At 39.7% G+C, this 25065-nt stretch overlaps 1 protein-coding gene across 2 annotated transcripts; it reads left to right on the forward strand.

Moving 5' to 3' along the window:
- The first annotated feature begins 1462 nt into the window (after positions 1-1462).
- edn2 (endothelin 2) lies at positions 1463-21218 on the forward strand. Of its 2 annotated transcripts, XR_004659213.1 has the most exons (6): positions 1463-1681; positions 2322-2469; positions 2883-2999; positions 3576-3659; positions 3770-4829; positions 21207-21218. XR_004659213.1 is itself a non-coding variant. In XM_034891239.1 (5 exons), exons 1-5 carry the CDS (start codon positions 1609-1611, stop codon positions 3867-3869), a joined length of 522 nt encoding a protein of 173 aa, XP_034747130.1. In that variant the 5' UTR covers positions 1463-1608; the 3' UTR covers positions 3870-4861. The 2 variants fall into 2 exon arrangements, 1 of the variants encoding a protein (XP_034747130.1); XM_034891239.1 differs by lacking the exon at positions 21207-21218 and having other exon boundaries at positions 3770-4861.
- The last annotated feature ends 3847 nt before the right edge of the window (positions 21219-25065 follow it).

A 25065-nucleotide genomic window follows, 5' to 3' on the forward strand; every position in this document is an offset into this window, starting at 1 on the left:
GAATACAGCCGAGCACATTTACTCAAGTACCGTAACATAAGTATATTATTCAGCTACTTGTACTTTGAGTATTTCCATTTACCATTTCAACTTCAGCACATTTTGGAGGCAAGTAAGGTACTTAGATACCACTAGATGTATTTCACATTAGTCACAAATGTTCACACAAAGGTTCAGATTATGAATACAAAGTAAATATCATCATTATGATGAATTATGGATTAAACTACCCAGCAGTATAGTAAGTAACCTGGTTGGAATTAGTTCTACATTTACTAGCATTTAGTGATGCTTATACATTAATACATTACGAACTATAATTCACTGATATTATGTATTTGTTCCTTTCTAAAAAAGTATTTTACGCTGTGGTATTACTACTTATACTCATGTAAAAGATCAGAGTACTTGTTCTTACATTGGTCCAAATTGTAACTTTCAGGACAATACTTTTTTCATGGTTTATTAAGACTTTTACAGTTACAAAATCCAAGCATGAAATGAATCTGTAATTATGATACTATGAAATAGTCAACATATATGCGATTTAGATTTATAGTACAGTCTAATAAAAAATAAGAGACAAATATAAACCTCACCTACATATTCCCCTCCCACCTAGCCACCCAGCTTAGGCTGAGTTTATAATAATAATAATAGTAACAATAACAATATTAAAGGAAGTTAAGCTAAACTATGACCACACAGGGGACAAAAACAAACAAGACAGCAACAAAAACCAAGAATAAAATAAGAAATTGGTTTTGGTCTTAGGTCAGAAACAAGTGTGTAAGGGATAAGTCTAGGGTCAAAATCACCAGGCTATGGCTACATCATGGCAGTTACTGGATTATGAAGCCTCTGGAGGCTGCAGGTCAAGGGAGTTGACATTAGAACAAAAAGGCTGTCAGATGTTATCAAATGTTGATTCTTGTCAAGTGTCTAATCTTCTCAAGTTTTAAGAACAATAGCTCTTGTTCATAAGGAATGTAAGGGAGGACATTTAGCTTTCCAGTAAATCAGGATTAACCTCCTAGCTATGAGAAAATGAACTGCAACAAAGTCGGATTTAGACCTGAATCATTTTCAGGACAATACTTAAGTGTCTTAGTCTCAGTCTAGGACATTTTTAGTTAAGGTGTCATGTCCAAAGTTAATCGAAGTGTAACTCTTGACTTTTTTTTTTTGTCCTATCCAATTGAGATATAAACAATACCAGCAGAAAAGAAAGGCATTTGGCTCTTTACTCCAAGCCACACGGCTGTAAGGATCTCAGTCGGTCCCTGACATGCTGGCCCTGTTCCTTCTTGGCCTGTCGAGGGCGCTGACAGCACTGTCTGTTAAGGTCAGTGCTGGAATGTGAAAAGGGCAGGTGGAATATGTGTGTGTTGTGAAACAACACTGTTCTGACGAGTACACAGGGGAGGGGCCACCGTGATAGCAGCCGCGTGGGGGGGTATAAGTAGATGTCCTGGTAGGAACGTGAACACAAAGCACCTGTCTGCTCTCCAGCCTCAACTCGCACAGCTGCAAAGACCTGGAAAGCCTCTTGAGTGTGACAACTGACTGCTGCTGCATTTTCACATCAGAACATTAGAAACAGGGGAGATGAGGATGATGATGGCTTCCTTCATGTGCAAGACACTGCCTTTATTTATCATCTGCATGGCTCTGCAAGAGGGTGAGTGACATATTTTTGGTTTCTTGGAATTTTAGATTTTGTTCTTTAAATGTATTTGTAGATTTTTTTAATGTGAAATCAGGTATACAAATAAGTAATTTTCTTTCACAATATATTCCTTTTGGCTGTCCATGCAATCTATTAGTTTTTGCTTAGCTGGTTTAGATAAAGGTTTTAGGGTTAGGGTTTGAGGTTGACCTAAATGAGCAATGTTACAAAATAGTAAGAGCAACACAAAGTAGTTTAGCAAAAGAAGAACATGCTGGGATACAAACTGCAGCTCTTGACTCTTTGCCAGTCACCACAGAGAGTAGAAAACAAGAGCTGTGTTCAGTACTCCAGAGAATACTTTCCTGTGATAAGCAACCCACCTTTTATTGAGAAGTAATCGCTCTGCTACCACAGAATTATTGATACAGCTACTTCTTGCAGGATTGTTTGTCTTGGATTGAGCTCCTTGATATATAGTTTAATCAAAATGTTCCACCATTAATCACAATCTCATTTGTTTAACCACACAAGTGGGTGTCAACCCGCCAAGTGGATTTCTTTTGTGTTTATATGTGGATAGTCACCAACAGCACAGTCATACTGTAAAGGATTAGTTGGCACTTTTTAATCTCCAGATGTGTTTTTCTAGGTTGTGGACTCCCGTTATCAGAGCAGGCAGAGCAGCCAGCTCAGGCTCCACACCGGGTCAGGACCAAGCGCTGCTCCTGTAACAGCTGGCACGATAAAGAATGCATCTACTTCTGCCACCTGGATATTATCTGGGTCAACACGCCAAGGTGAGCTGCACAGTACTTCAGACAAACACTTGTAAAGCTCTTTTTTTAAAGTAAATCTATAAAGACTTTATTCCTTTTAAATAACCAAACGTGTTTTTTTAAGTGGATTTCCACTCTGATGGTCCCCTTAGGCCCCTTCCCCTCGTTGCACCCATCACGTGACCTACGTTTTAGCCCAAACCTAACCCTAAAATGTATAAATAATATTTGTAATATACACGTGTATGTGTAATATATGTACATTGTAATTTCCCCTTGTGGGAAATAGGATTTATTTTTATTATTAGTGTTATTATTATTATTATTATTATTATTATTATAACTATACCCCTGACCCCAATTTCTAAACTTATCCCAGATTCCCAATTGCTTGGCAGCAACACTGTCCTAATATGTTTGGTTTTCCGTTACAGTAAACTTCTTCCTTATGGTCTTGGAAGTCCCCTGTCTCGCCGCCGCCGCCGTTCCGCTGAACGTTGCGAATGCCTTAACCCAGCCGATAAAACCTGCTCCGGCTTCTGCCTTCAAAGGTAAGCGCCCTTTCCTTCCCTTCCTTCTTCCCTCTACCTAGACCTACAGCCAATCACATACCCTCCTTCGGATGCTAGATAGTATCTAAGAAGATTCTGTTTCTTCTTCCATTGTCAGCCATGTGTGACTGTGAATGTAGAGGACGAGTCAGAGAGGAGGCGAAACGATTCAGTGTGTGATAATGTTCATACAGCATAGGGGTAGGAGTCATAGTGCAGAGAATGGCCCGCAGTTCCTTGGCAGGACTTGAATGAAATCACAAAGGTCCATTAGCAACAGTGCTATTTTTGGAAAGTTTACATTTCTGCTTTTGCTCAAGGAAAGGTTTGTTGCGTCTTTGACTTATTGCCATAATGAAACCACCGGTATGGGTTACTCACCTAGATGCTATCCTACAGTAGGTTTTGTTTCGGAAGACACACACTGCATTCCTGCTCATAAGCACATAGGAATTCTAAGGAAATTTACTTTTGCTTCAATTACCATTATAATGCCAGACAGAGGAGGTTTAATTTTATTTAATCATTTGGAGGGTTGTATCCATGTTTTAACACTGTTGTTATATCTGTTCACAGCTCAGAGATTCCAAGGACTAATGGCTTGGGCCCGTTGGTCGAATCTGCAAACCCAAACAGTAACACATTGCTGGAATCTTTCAGGTACGTTAAGACCCGTTTAGGGACCAACCTTTAAATCTATATTGTGCTGTGATTGATGGTCATTAATAAGACATACAAAGCTCACATGATTTCTTTCGTTCTTCCTGCAGATCTGTGGTCAAGTCCAACATTGTGATTGCAAAAGAGATTCGGTCATTAAACGAGAAACCGGGTGGAGTAAACAGGCTGAGGAGCAGAACAAGACGGTAGAGAACGGAGCGAACACTAGAGGCAGTTCAACCTCCAATGGATTCAACATCCATGGGCCGGAGACTCCTTCATCTACCTTCAATGCTGGAACCAGGGTTTTGAACGTTTTCAAGAGGCTTGCCAACTCTGGGGATGTGGCAATGGAAGGATGGCAATGGTTCAAGCATTTGGTCAACAATACAAAGCTTGGGAGACTGGCAGCTCACCGAGACAGAAGCACTACAGCAGGAACACTGCTGGGTGGAGACGTCGGAGTCATTTCTCAAACTCTCTTTGAACTTTTTTAAACTTAACAATGGATGTCAGGGAAGGATCCATTAAAGCCAAGAACATGGAAACTGGTGTCTTGGAACCCCGTCAAGAAAGTTTACAATGACTAATCAGTCACTGATCTGTGCCTTGTTTGGTTATATGGACATATCACTCTCGTCTTAAGGGACACAACAACCTACACTGAGGATTGTAGGATTGTTACTTAGCATCAACTCTGTGTTTAGTTGTGAACTCTTTGTCAATGTTTACCTTTGATGTCATTGTGGACCTTTGGTTCAGTTTAATTTTGCTCTGTATCAGAGCTGGAGTCAAGTATTTATGACACATAAGCAAATTTCCTTTTATTAATATCGGGCAGTTCTTAAAAATGGCAGCTTGTTCACTCTTGGCAGACATTGTCTCAGTGAAATGAAAGTCATCTCTTTGGGATTTATCTCACAGTTAGCTTTATGCAAGGTCCATTGTGAGTTGCATGCACAGGCACACACAAACATACATGCACAGGCACATACACACACACACACACTCAAACACACCCATAGTCAACTTTCTGCTAGCATAAAAACAAAAGTAGGCTATTGTGTTGGCTTGAGTGTTTATTGCATGGCTCCTGTTTAATGTTTTGATTGAAGATAAGCCAGAAAGTTTTAATGACCTGCAGCAAATGTTTTTTTTCCTCCAAAAAATGTTCACTTAATTCCACTGTAACAAGTAACTGGGGAAAGATGACTCTCCACTTGTGATCTGCACTTCAAAAGCTTTTTATCCGCGGCCAGCACTTTCTCTGTGCCATGAATCCATTGACTCCACCTGCCATGTTTGATTGTAGTCAACACACAGACACATGAGACTATAAACCTTCACTGTAACTCTTCTACAAATATCTCAATGCTGTGTACAACTGATAGTTTACCAGCTTAGAAGTTTACTGTTAAATGCTGAATTGTATATAAAACAATTTATTTATTCTCTAACTTATTCAGAGATGTATTTATATTTGTATGAATAATGTCATGTACTGCATGTTCCCGCAAACACTTTATTTCTATTATATATTTTTACTATTTAGTTTTTAACATATTCAATATTGATAGGACATGATGGCAATATTGTTAAAGGGTTTACCACTGGTTCATGTTTTCTTTTCTTCTTAAGAAGAAAATACTGAACTGTTTGTTAAACTACTTCCTATTGGACCATAAATGTTAAGAACCCAAAGCTTGCCGGACCAAAACAAAGAGGTAACTGTAATGCTATTCACTATGCATTTGATTAAGAAATTAAAGGTACAATACGACAGTACAATAATAGGAAACAGATTTTTTTTAAAGGCCGCATATTGTCTTAATCTGCAGAGGATTTGAGTGTATAAACATTTCTTCTTCTTTCATTGAGTAATAACTTGAAAATGAATTGAATAAATTGAATCTTTCACTGTGATCAGTTGTATCCAAAATACCTAACAAATTGAAATCAGAGCTATTTTAGCAAGGCCGGTTGCTCCTATAATTTAGAACTGTAATGAAAAAAAATAAAGCTTTTTTTCTACATTTTCAAGACCTGGTTAATAGCTGTCTACATTTATGGATTGTTGGTTAACGTTTCATTGAATTTCCATGTGATTATTATAGAATATAAGTCTAAACACATGTATTTGTTATTGTGGAAATAATCATGAAAAATAGTTCTCCAATCGGGAACGTATTTTTCCAATTACTCAGACCCTACATGAATGCAGCACTCTCACCCGTTCTCGCAATGTTAACAAAAAATCATTTCATATGTTCCTTGATTCAGATCCACTTCAAAATATAATGGGTTGATTCACGGCATAGGGTCCCTTTCAACCAAGTTTCATGATAATCGGAAAATTAAATGTGACTGTCATCCTGTTGACAGGCAAACCGAACGGTAGAATGGTTGAACGGACCAACCAAACCAAAAACATAACCCCCTTGACAGAGGTGATAACGGATGGTAGGGCTGGGTATCGGTACTAGATACCAAAAGGACCCAGTACCGAGTAGTACCAAAACTTCTCCACTCGAACGATACGGGCATTCAATGCTTTATCCTTGTATGATTTTACTCACAGCCAATCAATGCAAGCCGTCAATTTAATGTGACATGTGACTACTGCAATAGCTCGTGGTGGAGAGGTGGTAGCATCTTACGTAATTGCATGCTTCTATTCACATGATAGGTGTCAAATGAAGTAGAAAGAAATAATAAAAACTTGTCCTTCTGCGTCTAGCCCTTTGGCTTCATATTTAGACGCGCTTGGTCGGGACTGTTGGCATCACTTTTTGATGCACTGGGTTGGGACTGTGTTTAACTGACATTACTGGGGAAATCTTGCCAATCAGTCTGTGAACTCTGATATAAGGTTTCATGATTAGTAATGTTATTCCTACCCAACCTATTTAATTTTGTCTCCAGGTGGCAGGAGTAAATATGAGTCATCCTCAACAACTGCTGTGTTCTGGTTTCAGAATGAAGGCACTTGGATAACAATTAGAAAGAAATAGGATATAGACTCAACAGGATGATTCTTTCCCTTGGCAACTATCAGGTTTTTTCCCAAAAAGCAAACACAGTTTTAGGCATTTGACTTCAAAAAACATTTGCAACATCTGCTGTGCTGCATGGCTTGCTGTCTGTCCCTATGTGGGTCCTTGGTGATGCAGGATGCCAGAAGCCAACACTGTCCAATCACAGAGTCACCTGTCAGCGTTACATACAGTTAGGCCTATTGGTTCTTTGTAAAAGTCAGGTCTGAAAGCAACCTTTGTTAGGTTCAAACCACAAGCAGAACCCAAATGCATTCAAAATCGTAGAGCCAGAGTGACGGTTATACCGTTTTTTTATTCAAGAGGATTTAAGCTCAATCCAGGGTCCCCGAAAAGGGGACCAGCAAGTCCAGGTTTGCAGTGAGGTGAACAGGTCCAAAGGTTCCAAGCAGGAGTGGTTCCTTCAGAGTATCCAGGATAGAATTATTAGTGAACTCCATATAAACAAATACACTCTGCTAAATTGAATAGGGATTAAATAATTTCATCCTGCGACTCTTCTAGACTTTTAAGACTGAATGGATCCCAATCATTTCGCCAGGGGTTGTGATGCTGAAAAAAATCCACTATCTAACAGACAAATCTTTCCTCATGTTAGTCTATGGAGAAAAGTCTTTCGGGGCCACAGGGCATCATGTTACTGGCCGGAGTTGCAATTCCACCGTTTGGACGCTATGTTCACTTTTCTTCAAAGCCCCGGGGGCCTGGTTCTACAAATAACCAAAATCAACGAATTGCGGGTTAAACTCTCTTTATCAGTGTTGTGTTCGAGTCACCAACTGTCGGAACCAGTCTTGAGTCCCCAGTGTTCAAGTCCAAGTCCGAGTCACCAAAGAAGTGTCCGAGCTGAGTCACCATTGCCTCGAGCCTGGGTTGAGTCACAAGTCTATAGAATACTGACTCGAGTCCGAGACCCGAGTACTCCATCCATGCTTATTACATTTATTACTGCTTATTTTCGATTTCATAAATCCTCGAGTCCAAGTCATCAGTGCGCGAGTCCAAGTCGAGTCACCAGTCCAGAGAATAGTGACTTGATAGCGTCCGGGATCAGGACTCGAGTACTCCATTACTGCCCTATATTATACAGATATATATATAAATACACACATATATAAATGAATTTAGATTTAATCAGATTATTAAAGGTTAAATGACTTTAGCCACCTCCTGCATGTCCTGCCTGGCATGACTATGCAGAAAAAAAATGAGGTGTGTCTACTTTGAAGTTGTGATCTTTTTCCTCATAACGTGCAGTGGTTATCTCTTGATGGGGTTGAGTCTGTCCCCTCGTCGCTCACTTTAGACAGGCTGTTCTGCAAGAGGGACGTGTTTATTATAGAGGACATGGGAGACTTCCAATCATCTGCAGGACATCCCAGGTTACAAGTTCAAGTGTTAATGGAATGAAAGATAATAGGTGGACACCGTTCAATGTCAATCACAGGTTCATATTGGCACTGTCAGACAGAAACCTTGTATACATTATATCAATTTTTTTTCATAACTCAATGCTGCTGGTCAAATCTTACTGTGGGTTTCACACATATTTAAACAGTGACGGGGGATTGTGTCTGAATTTGTCTGAGAAAGATAGCTAATAAAATGTTTTTCCTTTCCTGAAAAGCAACAGTTTTGAAGGTTTTCACACAGCTGGGACAATATTATTGGTTTTGATTGTATTTTATGTGCAGTGAAATTGTGTTTGCGTAGGATTAAGAGTGGAGGCATTGTAATGTAGGATAGAAAACAAAACTAGGCCATGTGGTGACAACATGCACCTGTGTCTCCATTACTCGTTGAGGGACTTACAGTAATTTACCCTGACGTCAGTAAGAACTCCCAGACCCCCCCAGCTTGCACTACAGAGTGTGAATAGCTGACTAATAGTATGGAATGAAAACAGGATGCTTTTTCTACATTCCTCCCAAATTCCTTGAGCACAGGAGAGAACTGGGAAGGGAAAAAAACAAGGAAAAACAGGAGCATGTCTGCTGTTTGCGCAGGGAAGTGATACGGGCTGGGTGGGGGATTGAGATTGCAACCATGATCATGCTGTTGTCATAACAGTAGTTGCATTGTTTTTGCTTTGTCTTAGTCCTTATTCCATGCCGCCCCCCCGCAACATGCTGGCTGATAAATCATGATTGTGTTCTTAATGTTGTTTGTGAAAGTCTCACTGGGCTCCATACATTAAGATTAGGGCATTGTACTAGCATGTGCATTTACCAATTAAATAACTTGATTTAGGGACTGCATGTCAATTACTGTAGTGTAGTGTAGTCTCATTGACATTGAGATCACTTTTTTAAGAGACCTAAGAACTAGAAACTACAGAAAGCAGCAGTGAATACGAAAATGTTATTGCAAGACCTCCCCGAGCAAAAAATGTATTCAATTATATTCACAAAGGCTGCTGACGTGCAAAATAGAACACAACAAAAGGCTGAACTTTAATTACAATATAGGCTAACTTTAAATGGCATGACTTATTTCTGTTTTACTGTTTGTTTCGATGAAAGTGAATGAGAAAGCTGTGGTGACAGAGTTGTCGTCCTCGGAAATATAGCAAAGGCACGACAACTCACTGGGCACAGCACAACCATCATTCGCTACAAAGGATCGTTGAAATACTGTAGGTGTTAAAAAATAAGAAAATTATTTTCTCTGCTCTCTCCAAAACAGAGTACCCCACACCCCCCACACCCACCACACCACCCACACCCCCCACACGCCCCCACACCCCCAGCAAAAATAAGGTTTTAGAACTTAAGGTACCACTTTACAGTAAGGCTTAAATAGTTTATTAATTAGGTTGTGAAGCCTTTATCTAATAAATCATTAAAATATCTTATAAAGATTATTGCAACAGTTACCAGTCTCTTGCCAAATAGTGAGCCCACATATGACTATGCTGCCAAGCTTCAGATTGGTTACTTCCTCAGTCATCTCCGTCAGCCAGCGTCCTCGGTATCGGTTCACTGAGTTGACTCATCTCCTTTGTATGACCATTTGCCTCTGAGTTACAAACATTAAGAACTGCAAAGTCTGGTGTAAAACATCCCAGTTTACTAAAGATTTACTAAATAAAGGGTGATGTGATTTGCGCAGTACACAGTAAGGCTCCCTTTTGCCAATCAAAAATAATAGTGAATCATTAATCAACGGTGATGTATTTACACTTCACAGTGAGACTCCCTTTTGCTAGTCAAAAATGTCAGTAGCCTTTAAATGGTGACGTGTTTCAGACTTTGCAAGTTCCGTTCACAACCTAATAAATAAACCAATTACAAACCATTCTTACCCCTCATGTTGGCCTTGGGTTATGTTGACCCGTTTTCAGTTTGTTTTTTTTTGTCACAAAAAATGGGCCGTCGAAATAGTCTGAAAATGTCAACGTTAAGAATATCAAAAAACTTTGGAAAAAACACCAAAAACATCCAAAAAGCACCCACAACATTGAAAAAGTGACAAAAATATTTGAAAAAGCGATAATAATGTTGAAAAAAAGTGTTTTTTTCATGGTTGAAGGGAAGACAACACTAGGGTTAAATCCTTTTTAGGGTAGCCTTGTTGTAAAGGGGCACTGAACTACTGCAAAAAAAAAAGAACAGCAATATTTTTTTTAAACAATGATATGACAATATACGACTCTTTGACACATCAAGTGTTTTTGTGTTTTCACTTGCTGTTCCAGTCCAAACCGGCTGCGAGAACAGTAGAAGCCGGCGTCTGTGCATTCCTCTTCTTCCTGGTTTTGTTTGCTGGGACCAGAGTGGCTCGGGACAGACTGGGGACAGACTGGGGACAGACTGGCCTATCTGCACCGCCGGTCCGAACATGCCTGCTGATACCAAAACACACGGAGTCTAGTCATAACCAAACAGCCAGGACCAGCAGGAAGGAAGCAGGCTCGGTCAAGCACAGAGGGAGACGGCGTTGTACTACATAAATGGATATCTTTAAAAAACTCATTTCAGAGCAAGTGTAACGGCTTCAAAGAACTTGCTCACGGGCCAGTGACTAAACAATGACATAACTGTTTTAAATAGCAGGCATTCCTGCATTCTTCCTCACCTAGCTCAAAGATGAGATTCATTAAGCTGCAGCTGGCTAAACATTCAAAGACAGAAGAGTCCAACCGTGTAAAATATTACCTGTCTGTCAATTTATCTTGCAGAAAGGGCCCCAGACTGCCAGACATTCCTTCTGCAGCTTTAATACAGTCATTTGTACTTCTTAATACTCACTAGCAAGCCTGTACTGGATGGCATTCTTCACATTATAGTCGAGATTGTCATCGCATCGTCTTCTGTGTGCGAGCACACGTTCGCCTGATACAGTGATAGCCGCTCCCGGTGCAGCAGCATCAACAAGCTGGGCAGCTCTGTAAACAGCCGCTGTCCTCTGTGCGACGCTGCAGATCCTAATCTTAATTTGCCATTCAAACACCTGACGATGTCCATCTGCAGTCGGGCAGGTACATATACAGATACAGCAGGTGAATACGTGATGAACTGTGGCAGATCAGTGTCAACAAGGACACAGGGACAGTGGTATTATGCACGTCTACCAGATGGACAAATGCTGAGTAGACGACTGTGTGAATGGTCGGGATTATTATAGTACGTGGAATAAAGAAGTGAGTTCAACTCAATGAAGAAATGAGCAGGGGCGGAGACAGAGGGGGGGGGGGGTCATGGGAATGGTCTATTTACAGCAGCTATTAGCACCATTTTTCGCAAGCCATTTGATGATAAAATGCTTAAAAATCTAAACACCATTTGGGAAAAACATAATAGTTGCCATGGAAAAAGAATATTCCTGTAGAGCCTACATCTTGTTTTGTATTTAGTTGTTGTCGAACTGCCTTCGTCATTCTGAAACCAGAGTACCGTAGATGTTGACGATGACTCAAGTGTCTTTGCTAGTTTAAGACCGACGCAGTTGTTAATTTCCAGCGCCCACGTCGTTTAAATAGCTAATGCACCTGCACCCATCTTTGTGCCGACGGGGGTGCTGGTCTTACACGGAGGTGTGTTCAGGTACATTCATGGCGTGTTGCTATCTTGAGACAGCGGGAAGTGATCACACCACTGACCAATAAAAACCTGGTCTAAGGTCATTGATGCAGCATTTCATTGTTATTTTAACAGTGGATTAGTAAAACGCGCCTTGGCTCGTGCACAGCACACACACTATGGGAAGAGCAGCAGACACACACATGCAAACGATTAAAAATAAATATATTAAGGTGGAAATCCGCCATTTCAATAGAAATGCACCAAGGTAAAAACAAGCGTGGCTTTTAAAATGGAATGGCAGAGGACTCTGGTTGTTTTGTTGCATGTTACGCCCAAAACACACCTACGAATCAACGAAGACACTAATTTCAACCCTTTCAAACCAAGCGCCTGGCGCACAGGCCTTCTTTCAGCCGTCATACTGGCAAAAGTGGATTTGGACACCCGCGCTATGTGCTTCACGCCGTGTGCTTAGATCGATAAAACAGGGCCAGCTAAACATAGCTTTAACAGAATCAACAGCCATATTTCTCCAGTAACAGAACTTTGACCCAGTTGATACACAGGTCCAGTCTGAGAGACTGAGGGGTGATGACAAAAACTATTTAAGCTATTTAAGAACCCTAAAGAATTCTGGGAAGAAGCTTTCCCAGTTAACCAACATTTTCAAAACATCTGTGTGATCACCTGCTAATGTGCCTAATGTGTTTCACTTGTGCCCGATTACCCCCCCCCCCCCCCCCCCCGCCTACCTCAGCATGCTGTATATACGCCTCTCTCCTTCTCTCTCACTCTCTCTCTCACTCTCTCTCCCCTTGCTCTCTCTCTCTCTCTCTCTCTCTCTCTCTCTCTAGTGTTAATTGCTAGATCATCTTGCACCTTTGTGTCAACGTTCCACCAACCTACTCCTTGTGGTCCTAGTGAGTTTTTCGACCTCACCTATTTGGACTCCGCCTTAGTGATTTTATATCTGACTTCACCCATGGACTGTGATTTGGACACTGTTACATAGTTTGTAAAAAACCCTCATATTCAATTCCATTTTATTTATTTAAAGTGTCACATTACAACTGGAGTTATCTAAGGTCCCTTTACAGATAGAGTAGGTCTAGACCCCAATCTATGATTTACAGAGACCCAACAATTCCCTCAAGAGCATGCATATGGTGCAACAGTTACACAAGGAAAAACTTCCTTTATAGATAATATTTTGGGCGTTTTAGGCCTTTATTCCACACAACAGCTGAAGGAATGAAAGGGGAGGGAGAGGGGGAACGACATGCAGCAAAGGGCCACAGGTTGGACTCATACCCGGGCCTGCTGCGTCGAGGAGTAAACCTCTATATATACAATTTAGAGATACAATTTATTTTTGCTAATAATATGTTGGACCAATGTTAATTTATATTTTAAGACATTCTTACTTTTGGGCAAACATTTTTTAAATGATTAATCAATAACTTGGTGCCCACTGCAGTAGTTTTGAGGACCCTGCAAGGGTCCCGGACCCCTTGTTGAAGCCCCCTGATTTAGAGTGAAATATAGTATGATATATATGCGTATATATGTGTAAATATTACTAGTTACTAATTACTTTACAAACTAAGAAGTTACACGTATGGTTTATAAAGTATTTTTAATAATAAATGAAAGCTCCCAACACAACGGCCTACAAGTCCAGGTAAAATAATTAGCTGATTATTTTAATTATTATTTGGATTGTTTCCTTGGATGTTCAGGCGATTATCCAGTAAACAAACTTTCTTTTTTTTTCTTCTATTTTTTAAGTCATTGAAAATAATTCAGTATATGAACCATTATTGTTCCAGACTAGACTCAAGTGACTCACGTGAGGACTGATTTCACACATAGCTCTTTCCTAAGACTCAAATGGCTTTAGCAGTTCCTAGTCCAATACATATAACTTTTGAAGACATTAAAAAAAATATTATATGCTAACAGGCTTAATTGAATAACCCAATTTTTGAGTGTGGTGTTGATTGGCACTGTCTGTATAATGGAGATGAAGCATAATTGGTGCTTGATAAAAAATTTTTAACTTCTATTCTACTTTTCTTAAATAGTTGACAGTAGAAGGTGACAGGATGCGAAGAACGGTCAGTCATTGTGGAATGACTGAATTGAGCGCTATGTGAGTTACACTGCATTAAGATAATGTATTTAATAATGGGTTCATTGTTATTATTTGCTAGCATACAGTATATGATTCCTATGCATTGTCCATGGTAGCATTTAAAATGTTATTTATTTCTTTGCAGAACCACACACAAACACACAGCCGTAGCTCATGGTTATCCTGTTTGATTTTAGTAAAGCATCAAAGTAGAAGTTGTCTCCGTCCGTGTTTGAACAGACACACCTAGGGCCAAGTTGGAAACCAGAATCAGAATTAAAAACAGTCCTAACCTAGTCTTTTCTAACAAGTTTCAAACAATTTCACTGGAATTCCCGTTAGTGTTGTTCGCGTCATCAATACTGAATTCAGTCTAATTGGATGGGAATATACAGAATTCTCACAGAATCACAACTAAATTCATATCTTGCTGCTCAGTCAGAATCGTATTAACCTGGAGTCCCAGTCTCTGTCACAATAATCATATAAGGGATGTTTTAGGCCTATTGGCAGACATCCATTTAAAATGTTGCCTCTGAAGTTTCTCAGTTTGTTCTCTAGGAACATTTGTGTGCTTCAGGTAGCTTTGCATAAAAAGTGGTTGTTTTTCGCAAGGCTACTTTTACTTTTATACTTTAAGTACATTTCCAAGCCTGTACTTTGTTACTTTTACTTGAGTAAAGAAGTTAAATCAGTAGTTCTACTTTTACCAGAGTATTTTTTTTCAAAGGTGAGTTAAGTTTAGCATTATCCACTGTCTTCCCGTTCATAAGGGACCAAACTTGTCTCTGAATGAAAGGCAGGAACTGGAGAGAGTGGATTCATATTTAATAGTTCACGCCAGCGACATCATGGATTTTGGGTTAGGTATTCAAAACAATGGGACATCGCTTGACTCATGAATTGGTAATGCCATGTACGCAAACAATCCCCAAAAAAGGAAATGTTTTGCACTTCCACCTGCACAAAGAAGAAGTCATGGAATAAGAATTTCCACCCTTCATTCCACTCCACGTGGGGGATCCATTTAGTTGTTTATTAAGTGTTTTCTCACCTATTTAAACCATTATGATGGTCATAAATCTTCCGCGCCCTCCCACGACTTTCAGCAAGAGGGAGAGCGAGTGGACGAGGAAGCAGTGGATCAATGTGATGCTGTGTATCTGTCCATTAATCATAATGAAACGGGCAACAGGCATGCAGTGCTTGTTTGATTTTCTGGAGACAGCCACAGTCGTGCAGACCTAAACCTGCTCAGAGCTCGCCTCCCACCTCATCTAACAAAGCGGTGTTTGTTTAGCCGGTGGAAAAGATTAACCTAGCATTCCCCTGGAAACATGCTTTGTCATAAGATACTGAAGTACACAGCGTCACTTTCTCAGCAGGTCAAGTGACTGTCAAAAATGGAAGTGGCGGTCATAGATGGTTGAGTTGGAATTGTTTTGACTTAAAATGTTTTGCATATTGATTCTCATCATCCTGGCAGAGCCACTGAAGGTGTAACCCAATAAGAATAGGATTTCCGTGTTAAGTTATCACCACGATCCGTGAGGAATGCTTTTAAAAAGGCCATGAACCTGGATGTCGGATTGATGTCTGACAGATGAATGTCCCATGACAGAAATACATTGATGCACTAATATCAGGATAGGTAGGTGAAAGTGAGCTAATTCAGGCTCATTGGATTTGAATGTAGTTTAAAAGTCAACAGTTTCCCAATAGCTTAATTTAATATATTACACCAGTGTTGGGGCAGCTGTGGCTCAGGGGGTGGAGCAGTCATCTACCAATCAGAAGGTCGGTGGTTTGATCCCTGGCCCCTGCAGTCTACATTTCAAAGTGTCCTTGGGAAAGGTGGCACCTTGCATGGTATAAGTGTTACTTGTTCTTAGGGGAATTGTTGGGTCTCTGTAAATTATAGAGCGTGGTCTCGATCTAATGTGTCTTGAGGTAACTTCTGTTAGGATTTGACACTGTAAATAAAATAGAATTGAACAACTGTAATAGCTGTACTGTGTAAAAGCGCTTTGAGTCTTTTTCTAAGACTAGAAAAGAAACGCTGCAGTCCATTTCACACTCCTCACTCAGGGGGAGGAGGACATAGGGTGAAGAGGACAGTACACACACCACACACCTGGACTCACATAAATACCTGGACACTTGAACACTTGACTTGACACTTGACTAATGATTTATGGTATTTGTCTTTTTATGGACAAAGATTTTGTTATTATTATTATTGTTATTATTATTACTACTGTTATTATTGTTATCTTTATACTGTCTTTTTCTTTTTCTCTCTATACTGTATTTTAATTGCTGAAAACCGCTGCTGGAAATTTTAATTTCCTTGCGGGAGTCATCCCAAAAGGAACAATAAAGAGAAGTCTAAGTCTATTTACATAGATATTTTTCTTCCTATGCCTCAAACTGTCTCTTAATACTTTCCGACTTCACTACCCTGCCTGTGGCTTGCAGCCACAATAAAATAAGTGTTTTCATTTTACAAAAAGACAGTAATTTCAGTATACCAACTACAATAGGCACTCCAAATATCATAAACATGTCTATTTACTGCAGAACTATCTCACCCATTGTTCACCTTAGGAGTAACCAGTCCCTCCCTTCAGGAAAAGTCTTATGAGGCAAACCTGTATTCACTCTCCTTGATTGAGCTGAGGTACTCACCACATGACAAGCAGATCCATAAGGACCACCATTAACCCCAGAAAGCTGTTAAACGGGACTATGTCAAATAATAAAGTGACAACCCTAAAACAATAACCCCTAACATTACAGGGAAATTTGGAATTAAACAGACACAAAACAGTATTAATTATGGGAACGGAGCGCAGTGAAAAAGGCAACCTTTTCACATGCTTCAAGCAACCCTAGAGAACTTTTCTTGCTTTGGTCCCCCTACAGGTCGGCAGCATGTCTCATTGGAACTACAGAGAGCCGCAAAGCGAATGCAGAAGTGCCGTTCACCCTGTTACGAGTTGATGAACCACTGAAACTATTTTGGAAACATTATTTTAAGATAGTTAAGGTAAGTTCTCTAGTGTTGCTTTAATTGTGGCCAAAGGCTAGTCAGCTCTGGTGTCTGTAAGGTGAATATAGATTTTATATGTTCATCCATACGTTCAATACTCTGCTGTTACCATTATTATTATTATTTAACTGTTCACCATTACTCCTTAATTATGTAAACACCGTATCATTAAATTCCTTTAACTACGTAAATACCGTACATATCTACACTCCTTATATTTCTTTATTTATATTTTTATTATACTTGATATTTAAACAATTTGTCCAACCGCAACCCAGCATTTCCCTTCGGGGATCAATAAAGTATTTATATTCTGATTCTGATCTGTAGTGGTCACAGTAATATTAGTTATATATTAGTAGCATATATATTTTTAATGTAATCATGTTATTTTCAACAAGTTCTTGCTCTGGATTATTCATCTAGTCTATCTAATCTTGTTTTAGTGCGTCTGTGATTCTTCCTTTTTTCAACTTGCCTCCTGGTTGGATTTTTATTTTTTATTTTTAACGTGTTGGTCCAAATTTGTGGGAGGTAAAACTATTACAATGACCTTGTTCACCAAGGAATGTAAATTCCAATGAGTACATTCTATCTTAGTCCTCGACACTAACATGTCATTATTGTACAGGCCTATCTAATGCCCTGCTGGGAATGTTTATCCTCTTATAAACATTACAGATACTTGCTAGAATCTCAATCTTATCAATCTATGTGCTCACGAATTCCATAACTTCAGAGACCTTTGTTTTATTTTCTAGCCTAAATATATCTGACACTCTGCAGATCTTCGGGTAACTAATTATAGTCTGAGGAATCTCCCTTCCAAACAAAGACCTTTTCCTCAAAACAACCTTTTTTATCAAGTTTCCATGATGCTCAAGCTCTTTTGGGCGTAGGCCAACTCCCATCCTCAGCTTTATCGAGCGGGGACGCCCAAGATGATGGCCTCCATTCGCGATGACAGGAGACCGGGGGGGCAGTGCATCCAGCTGTGTTGCAGTAGGCTCGTTTGAGATGAGCCAGGCCTCCGGCGAATTGATCAACGGCAAACGCCGCCAAATTCACGCCGGTTAGATTTGTGTCCGACTTGTTCCTGACTTTCTCTGACGTCATGCACACGTGGGCAACGATAACCTCACGAGATCAAGACCCAGGGCATGATGGGAAATGCCTGGCTCTCAGCTGATATAACAGCTGATTAGTTCAGAATTGACTCAATGATGATGTTTTCTAAAAACATTTCATTGTTTTTTAATTGGAGATATTTTGCTTGATATTTGTCTGATTTAAAGGCTTATTCTGTTAACGTCTGATGGTGATGCTTAGTTGTCGGAGAAACTAAATCCATATAGAATAGGCTACAGACCTTCTACAGTCTGTGGTCATTAACATCAGCAACAGAGATCACATGCAGAGCATTTTACAGACTCTGTCATGATTAAAACCACTGGAGACCGCGTACAAGCTGATGTAATGGTCTGATAACATTTTAATAAGTTAAAACCAGACCTAACACAATGTGAGTGTTTCTGTGACTTCCTGTTCAGACTGAAGGCTGCTGGAAACGGGTGGAAACTGTTTGAATTGACCGTGACTTTTCGTCACCACCTCCAGCTGCCGCCGCTTGCTCCCTTGCACTTTACAGGCGAGACCCAGCTCATGGTACAGCAAAATGAATCTGCGTGACATTTGGTGTGAGATTCTTGGTGATGCGGTGACTGTACTCACGGGGCTGTGAACTGCTGTAGCTGGTGAGCTAACAGCTAACATTTTAGCTGGCAGTTCCAGCACTAGTCTGTCACAATTTCTCTTGGAGCTTTTCTCTATTATCTCTCTACTGTTCTGTTTATTCCACCTGTCATTTCGACACAATTGTGAACCATTTTATTCAATAAGAAAGTTGAAGAGGGAACATCTTTCCGAGCTAGGAGGAGGCTTAAATAAACAGCTAATATGCTATGATAGCTTCCTCAAAGGCCAGCACTGTTATGTCAGCCGTGCACATTTGAGTGTCAAGGTTCAGCAAAGTTGAACTAGACATGATCAATTATTGTGGATTTTCTTAGTTGCTGTAACCGAGTCCACTAATAGCCGGAGGATGAATTGAGATTGCTATAGAATTGCACCATTTTAAATGCTGGTGTGATCAAGCTTTTGGACTGATGCAGTGGCAATCCAAATTTGGCCTTCAGGTTTGTGTTAGTAGGTGTCCGTCAGTCCAAAAGTTTCAAACGGCATTTCCAACCCAACCAGAACCCAAACCAACTGAACACTGAAAAGCTGGATGCTGATAGTTTCACATTAACTTTTGGACCTTAAAATGTATCCTATTAGCCTATTAGCTGACTAGGTTTACTTGCAGAGGTTGTCTTAAAAGCTTTATCATCACAGTGAAGTAATCTGCCCTGCTTTGCTAGGGTTGTTTCAGAAGATTATGTCACCTGCAGTGACAATAATTAATGACCTTTGCAGATTTTGACAAAGCAATGTTTTGCTTGGACTTGTTGATGGGTTAGCCCATTGGTTTCCAATTTAGGGTCCTTGATGAGGTTTCAGGGGGTCCTCAGCCAAAGGGGAATTATTTATTTTCACTTTAATTCCATCCGTAAGTAACTCAATGACAGCATGTAAGACAATTCTGTTCATTGGTTTCATGGGGGGGGGAATCTTATTAAACGGGGGACCATGGTCTAATATGTGTCAGTTTAGGGGTTCTTCTTTTTAAAGTTCTCTTCTAGGGCTTCTTCCTTTAATCAGAACAGCAAAAAAGAGACATGAAATGGGAGCGAGAGAGTGGGGATGACACACAGCAAAGGACCCCAGGTCGGGCTCAAACCCGGGCCGCTGGCAAGGACCGAGTCTGCATGGGGTGCACGCTTTACCAGGTAACATAAAGGCCGCCCTCAGTTTACAGGATTACGTTTTTTGACCTTACATGTCACAGAACCGACAGCTGAGACCTCTCTGAATCTTTGAGTGGGGATGCTGCGGAGGTGACAACCAGAGAGTGGACATTAAATGAAAACTTACTGTTATGTACTGTTTTTCTACCTTTTTTTTTTTTTTAGAATGGATGATATCAATCATTTTGACACCAATACTATTTATAGAGAATTGTAATCAGTTCTGTATTGGACTAGAAAGAAGTTCAGAAGCCTCATAAACTTAAAAAGGGAGAAGTAGAGAGGTTAGGTAATCAATCAATAAATCAATAAACATGTTGGTCAGTTATATTCAAGGTCAAGGTTTATTTATGACCTATATTAACCTGCTGTAAGTTTTGTGAATGGTTCTTTTCAAAGGGTGAAACACTATTAATCAACTTCTTTTGCAATTCATGTTCGATTATTAATTGGTGCTATGTTGCTAAAATTGGTAACTGTGGTTTCTCCATGTCTTTATTGTTCTATCTGGCATCACAGTCGCACCCACATGGTCTACTGAGGGACCAACCAAACACTACTACTTAAAGGTTGTGACTAGAAAGTGTACCACTTTAATGTTCCGTGTGACTTCTGCTGTAATGCAAAAACCTTCTGTTTACCCGTCCACTCATCATAAAACTGTTCTGTGTCTGTGAGTCCATGTCCGACAGACAGACTTACAGCTAATTTAAAGAAATGCATCACATGTACTGTATCTGTGCTGCAACATCTCAAATATGCTGTGGATACAATTTTAGATTTCTCCATTCTTCTCCATTTCACCTTACTTGCCATAACACTTGCTCGTGTTGTAGCCATCCCAATTAGCCAACAACATTAGGAGTATATTGTGGCTTAATTTGCTTTGAAATAATAAACATATTTGTAATTTGTTATATTGGATAATAGCATTGTTAGTTTGATTTGGTTTGTGAGAAAGTGATGTTCAGTGTCACTGAAGCTGCCACGGATCATTTTTCTTTTTCTTTTAGGTTGCATTTTTCATTAGATAGTGTAGACAGATAGGAAAGGAAGGCGAGAGAGCACACGATACGCAGCAAAAGGCCGCGGGTGGGATTTAAAGGACTGCTTACAGTATATAGGGCACTCTAAACTAGGTGAGCTAGAGGTCGCCCCCTCATGCAGATTTTTTAAGGTTATGCGGGTTATTACCATGAGTCACCCGTAATCTGTTTTTTAAGATTGCTTGGCATTGGCTTATCTAATGTTTGAGTCAAACTGTGATATGACATTGTATAATCAGCCTCTGTATTTACAGGGATGTGCTTATTGTTTTCCACTCGGTTTCCTGCAGAAGGACACAAGGAAAGTGTAGGCAGCTCTATTATCAGGACAGTGTTGTCACCCTTGTTACTAAATATAACCTACATTTGTGGTTTTGCTGTTTCGCTTTTTCCACAGTTATGTTAGGGTTAGGGAGTAGTTAGTTGTTATTCTTAAGAGAGAAACCCTTGTCCGTTAGCAATACCATGGAAAGGATGTCCAACCTCTACTATTGTACACAAGAATGTAAATTACACATCATCGTCATTTGGCCTGTAAGTAACTCCACCCTAAGTTATTCTCCATTAGCAGGCACACCTGGAGACCATTGCCCCATAAAGAACTAATATAGGGGGCACTCAGGATCTCTCGGTAAATTTTGGTCCAGTATGGCTTGGGAGCAGGTTGGTCTCCTTGTAGGGACTGTGTGTCAAGGCAGAATTTTTTTGTAACTTTTGAACACTTTTTTAAAGAATTTTAATTGACCAGTTGTACTCTTTGCATTTCAAGCCATCTGTAGCCCAGACCATGTAGACTACATGACTTGTTTCATCATTAAATCTCACTGCGCGGCTGGTATTTGAAGCAATATGCTAAGCAATTTTACACACATGTATGTATGTCTGTAGGTATGTATGTATGTATGTGTTTGTATTTGGCCTGTTGTAATGTTTTCTATAGCAGTTGCTTTTAACATCTCATCATTGCATGAGCTGGAGCCAGATTTGGGTTGACTGTTCACTGCACTGTTTGAGGTAATAACATGTAACAGTAAGGTGTTAAGCAGCTAGCCCTTAAGGTGTTGAGGGCTATATAATATGCCCACAAATGATGTACTCCGCATTTCATTATCATACACTACTGAAGAAAATTAAAAAAAATGTGCTTGGATGCAATTAAAAAAAAGGTAAGTATTTTAACTTGTAAAAAACAGACTTTTTACAAAACATAAAAATTAGAAATCTGTTTCATGACTGGGGAGAGCAACAAAACATTTTCGTCTGTCATGTTTTAAGTAGTTGAGTGAGTAGAGCAGATAAAATCAGCAACTTTTCCATCATTGTTGGAATTTATGGTCTGATCAAATTTCTTGTCCCAGGAAAGGAGTGTTTAAATAAAGACACAACAAAAGCTTTAATATAATTCTGCTGACTAATTATAGATTTGAAGACGTGGGTGTAGTCTATCAAACAACACATGTATTGTGCTGATTCTATTCACCACAAAATGCTCAGATCATCTAGCATATTTATAGAAACCCTTTTCATGGTTCAGCAACACAGGTTTCCTCTGTTTGTTCGCTGTTTCTGAGTTAAATATGATGATCCGCATGCAGGCTCACAATGCTGTATGACAAAAGATTCTTTGAAGAGGAAACATAGCCATGATGGGATGAATCTGCCCTGGTTTAAAAACACAGAATAGGACATGTACGTGTTCAAGAACATAGTTAAGGGCGTTTTCACACCTTAAAGTCAGGACCAAGGTGTGAACCAACAATCGTGTTTATTTACATTATATACATTTGATCCCGTTGTTTTTGGTTTCACATAGTGAATTTGCTAGCGCACTAAAGAACTTTCCATGACATACCTACGTACGTGTGTTGTATGTCCCTTTGATCGGTGAGTGGACAGGCGTGCGTCATACGTTGGCATGTTGTCTTTTTGGCATTTTTTGGCGGGTGGTCTTTTTCCGTAGGAATGAAATTGAATGAACAAATGAATGAACAAATCTCGATTGCGTTATTATGGCATTACTACCAGCAGCAACAACCCATTTTTGGTCTTTTGATTCGGATTGTGGTCCAAGGTACATTTCTTACCTGCAATTTTGGTTCGGACCAAACAGAAAAGTCCCAAACTCCGGACCAAATGAGGTAGGTGTGAAAACACTTTAAGACTACTGGCAGGTCCGGAGTTTATTGATTCCAATGGGAGAATTGAACATGAACACAGATTATGACCAATTATATTGCCCATAGTCAACCAAGTGAATATTGGATGAGTTTGTCAGAGCCACATATCTCCCGAACATTCTGACACTAAAATTGCATTTTTAAGACGGACAAATCGGGAAGAAACTTTGTCTCTGGAACAAACTCTTGCGAGATCTGGCAACACAGATGAGAATCATCGAACGTTCACGAACACCTTAACAAAAAAATGGTAAATGTGTCTTTAGCTATGTAAATATCTAAAATAAGCTAAAGAAAATAATAAATCTTAATGCAAATATAACCTTTTATAACAATAATATAAAAGAATATAACAGTACACACATTTCCTGAAAGTGTAGTGTACGTCAAAACAATAAGGTTATTGTCTACCGGTGGACCTCCATGCTACCATCACCCCGCACAGAGCTCCAGAGAGCAACCAGGCGGGGGTCAGATCGAGGCACAACACCTGAACAAAAACACTTTAATTACATCCAAAACATTTACTCTAAGTTGTTTCTGTGACATGAGAAATGATATTTAAAAATACAAAAACGTCTGCAGAGCAGTAATCCCACCTAGTGGAAAAGTCACACCATGCTGCTGACTCTCAGATGTGGAACACATATTCCTAAACGCTACGGTTTAACTAGAGGCTAGGAGGAAATCCAAGTCCTTCATTATTGACATGTTGTGAATTCAGATGGGTTTTGATTGGCTGTCAGCGTCTCTATCGTACATCAAATCACTCTGAAAGTGATCCCATCGATATTCAGGGATGGGGGTACAGGGGGGCATTGGGTGCCCCCACCCCAAAAAAAGAAAATACATTGGGCTGTTCTGCCAATCTTCCCAGCCCTTGTCATATGGCCAATTAATATTTGCATGACAACTAAAGCAAAATTCTGATACCATGGAACCAGCACTTGAATTTCTAAGGAAAATGTGTATTGTATTTGGATAGACAATTTGTGTAAAATGAAAAACAAGTGAAACTAAAAATACATGCCATGTTTTATTAAGCAGAATTACATTATGCTCTTCTATCATATCCAATATTTCCTATATTTCTAAGCAGATATGCCGTATTTTGATAAAATGCGTTTTTCAGTTCCATGTGTTTTTGGGGTTTGTGTGTGTGTGTGTTTTTTTTAATGTGCGTTATTTTCTGTATGTTTCTACTAATGGAAGTGCTTCGGGCTATAGTAGTACATTTGCCCTGGTCAGCCACATACATCTGTCATTTTAAACGCATAAACCTAACAAGATAGACCTGCACATTTTTATGATATTGTTGTTAGAACCATTTCACCCCCATTTTTCCAGCCTTAATATCCCAGCACTTTAACGGTAACAGATATGTCCCAATGTCATGTAAAGCTCTGCTGGCCGGCCCCAGTGATCCAGCAAAAACACTTTGGGATCAAATCATAAAAGGGTTACTTCTATAATTAAATACAGTAAGAGGGTGGCAAACCCTGTCTGGGGAAGTAAGACTAGACTGGGTCCACCTAAAGTTCACTGGCAGGTTTTGTTTTGTGTGACTTTTTCTTCATACCCAACAATTCCTCTCATGGTGTTCAGCAGAGAAAACAACTCCAGACTGGGAATGGCTGTGGCAGCTATTCTCACAGCAGGCAGCGCTGTATGCTGTGTTTACTTCGTAATACCAGGCAAACAAAAGGGCACATGCAGCTTTATCGCTGATTGAACTGCTTCAGTATCAGCTCTGGCATCGGCGCATAGTTCCGAAATACAACAATCTTAGTTCTTTCTTCTGTATTTTAGTTTGATTTAAGAATTGTCAATTAAACAGCAAATAGTAATAAAAGAAATCCATAAATCTGGTTGTTATTAGTTGTGGTATTAGGTGAGTGGCTTTGTTCAGATGTTTGTTGGATTGAGTTGTTGAACTCGTTAAACCACTTTGTGTATACACTCAGAGGCAGATTCTTTACCAGCCCAGTAGATGGCAGACAAAACTCTGCCTCTG

This window comes from Etheostoma cragini, chromosome 14 (assembly GCF_013103735.1).
Source record: "Etheostoma cragini isolate CJK2018 chromosome 14, CSU_Ecrag_1.0, whole genome shotgun sequence".
In the NCBI taxonomy this organism is placed as follows: domain Eukaryota; kingdom Metazoa; phylum Chordata; class Actinopteri; order Perciformes; family Percidae; genus Etheostoma; species Etheostoma cragini.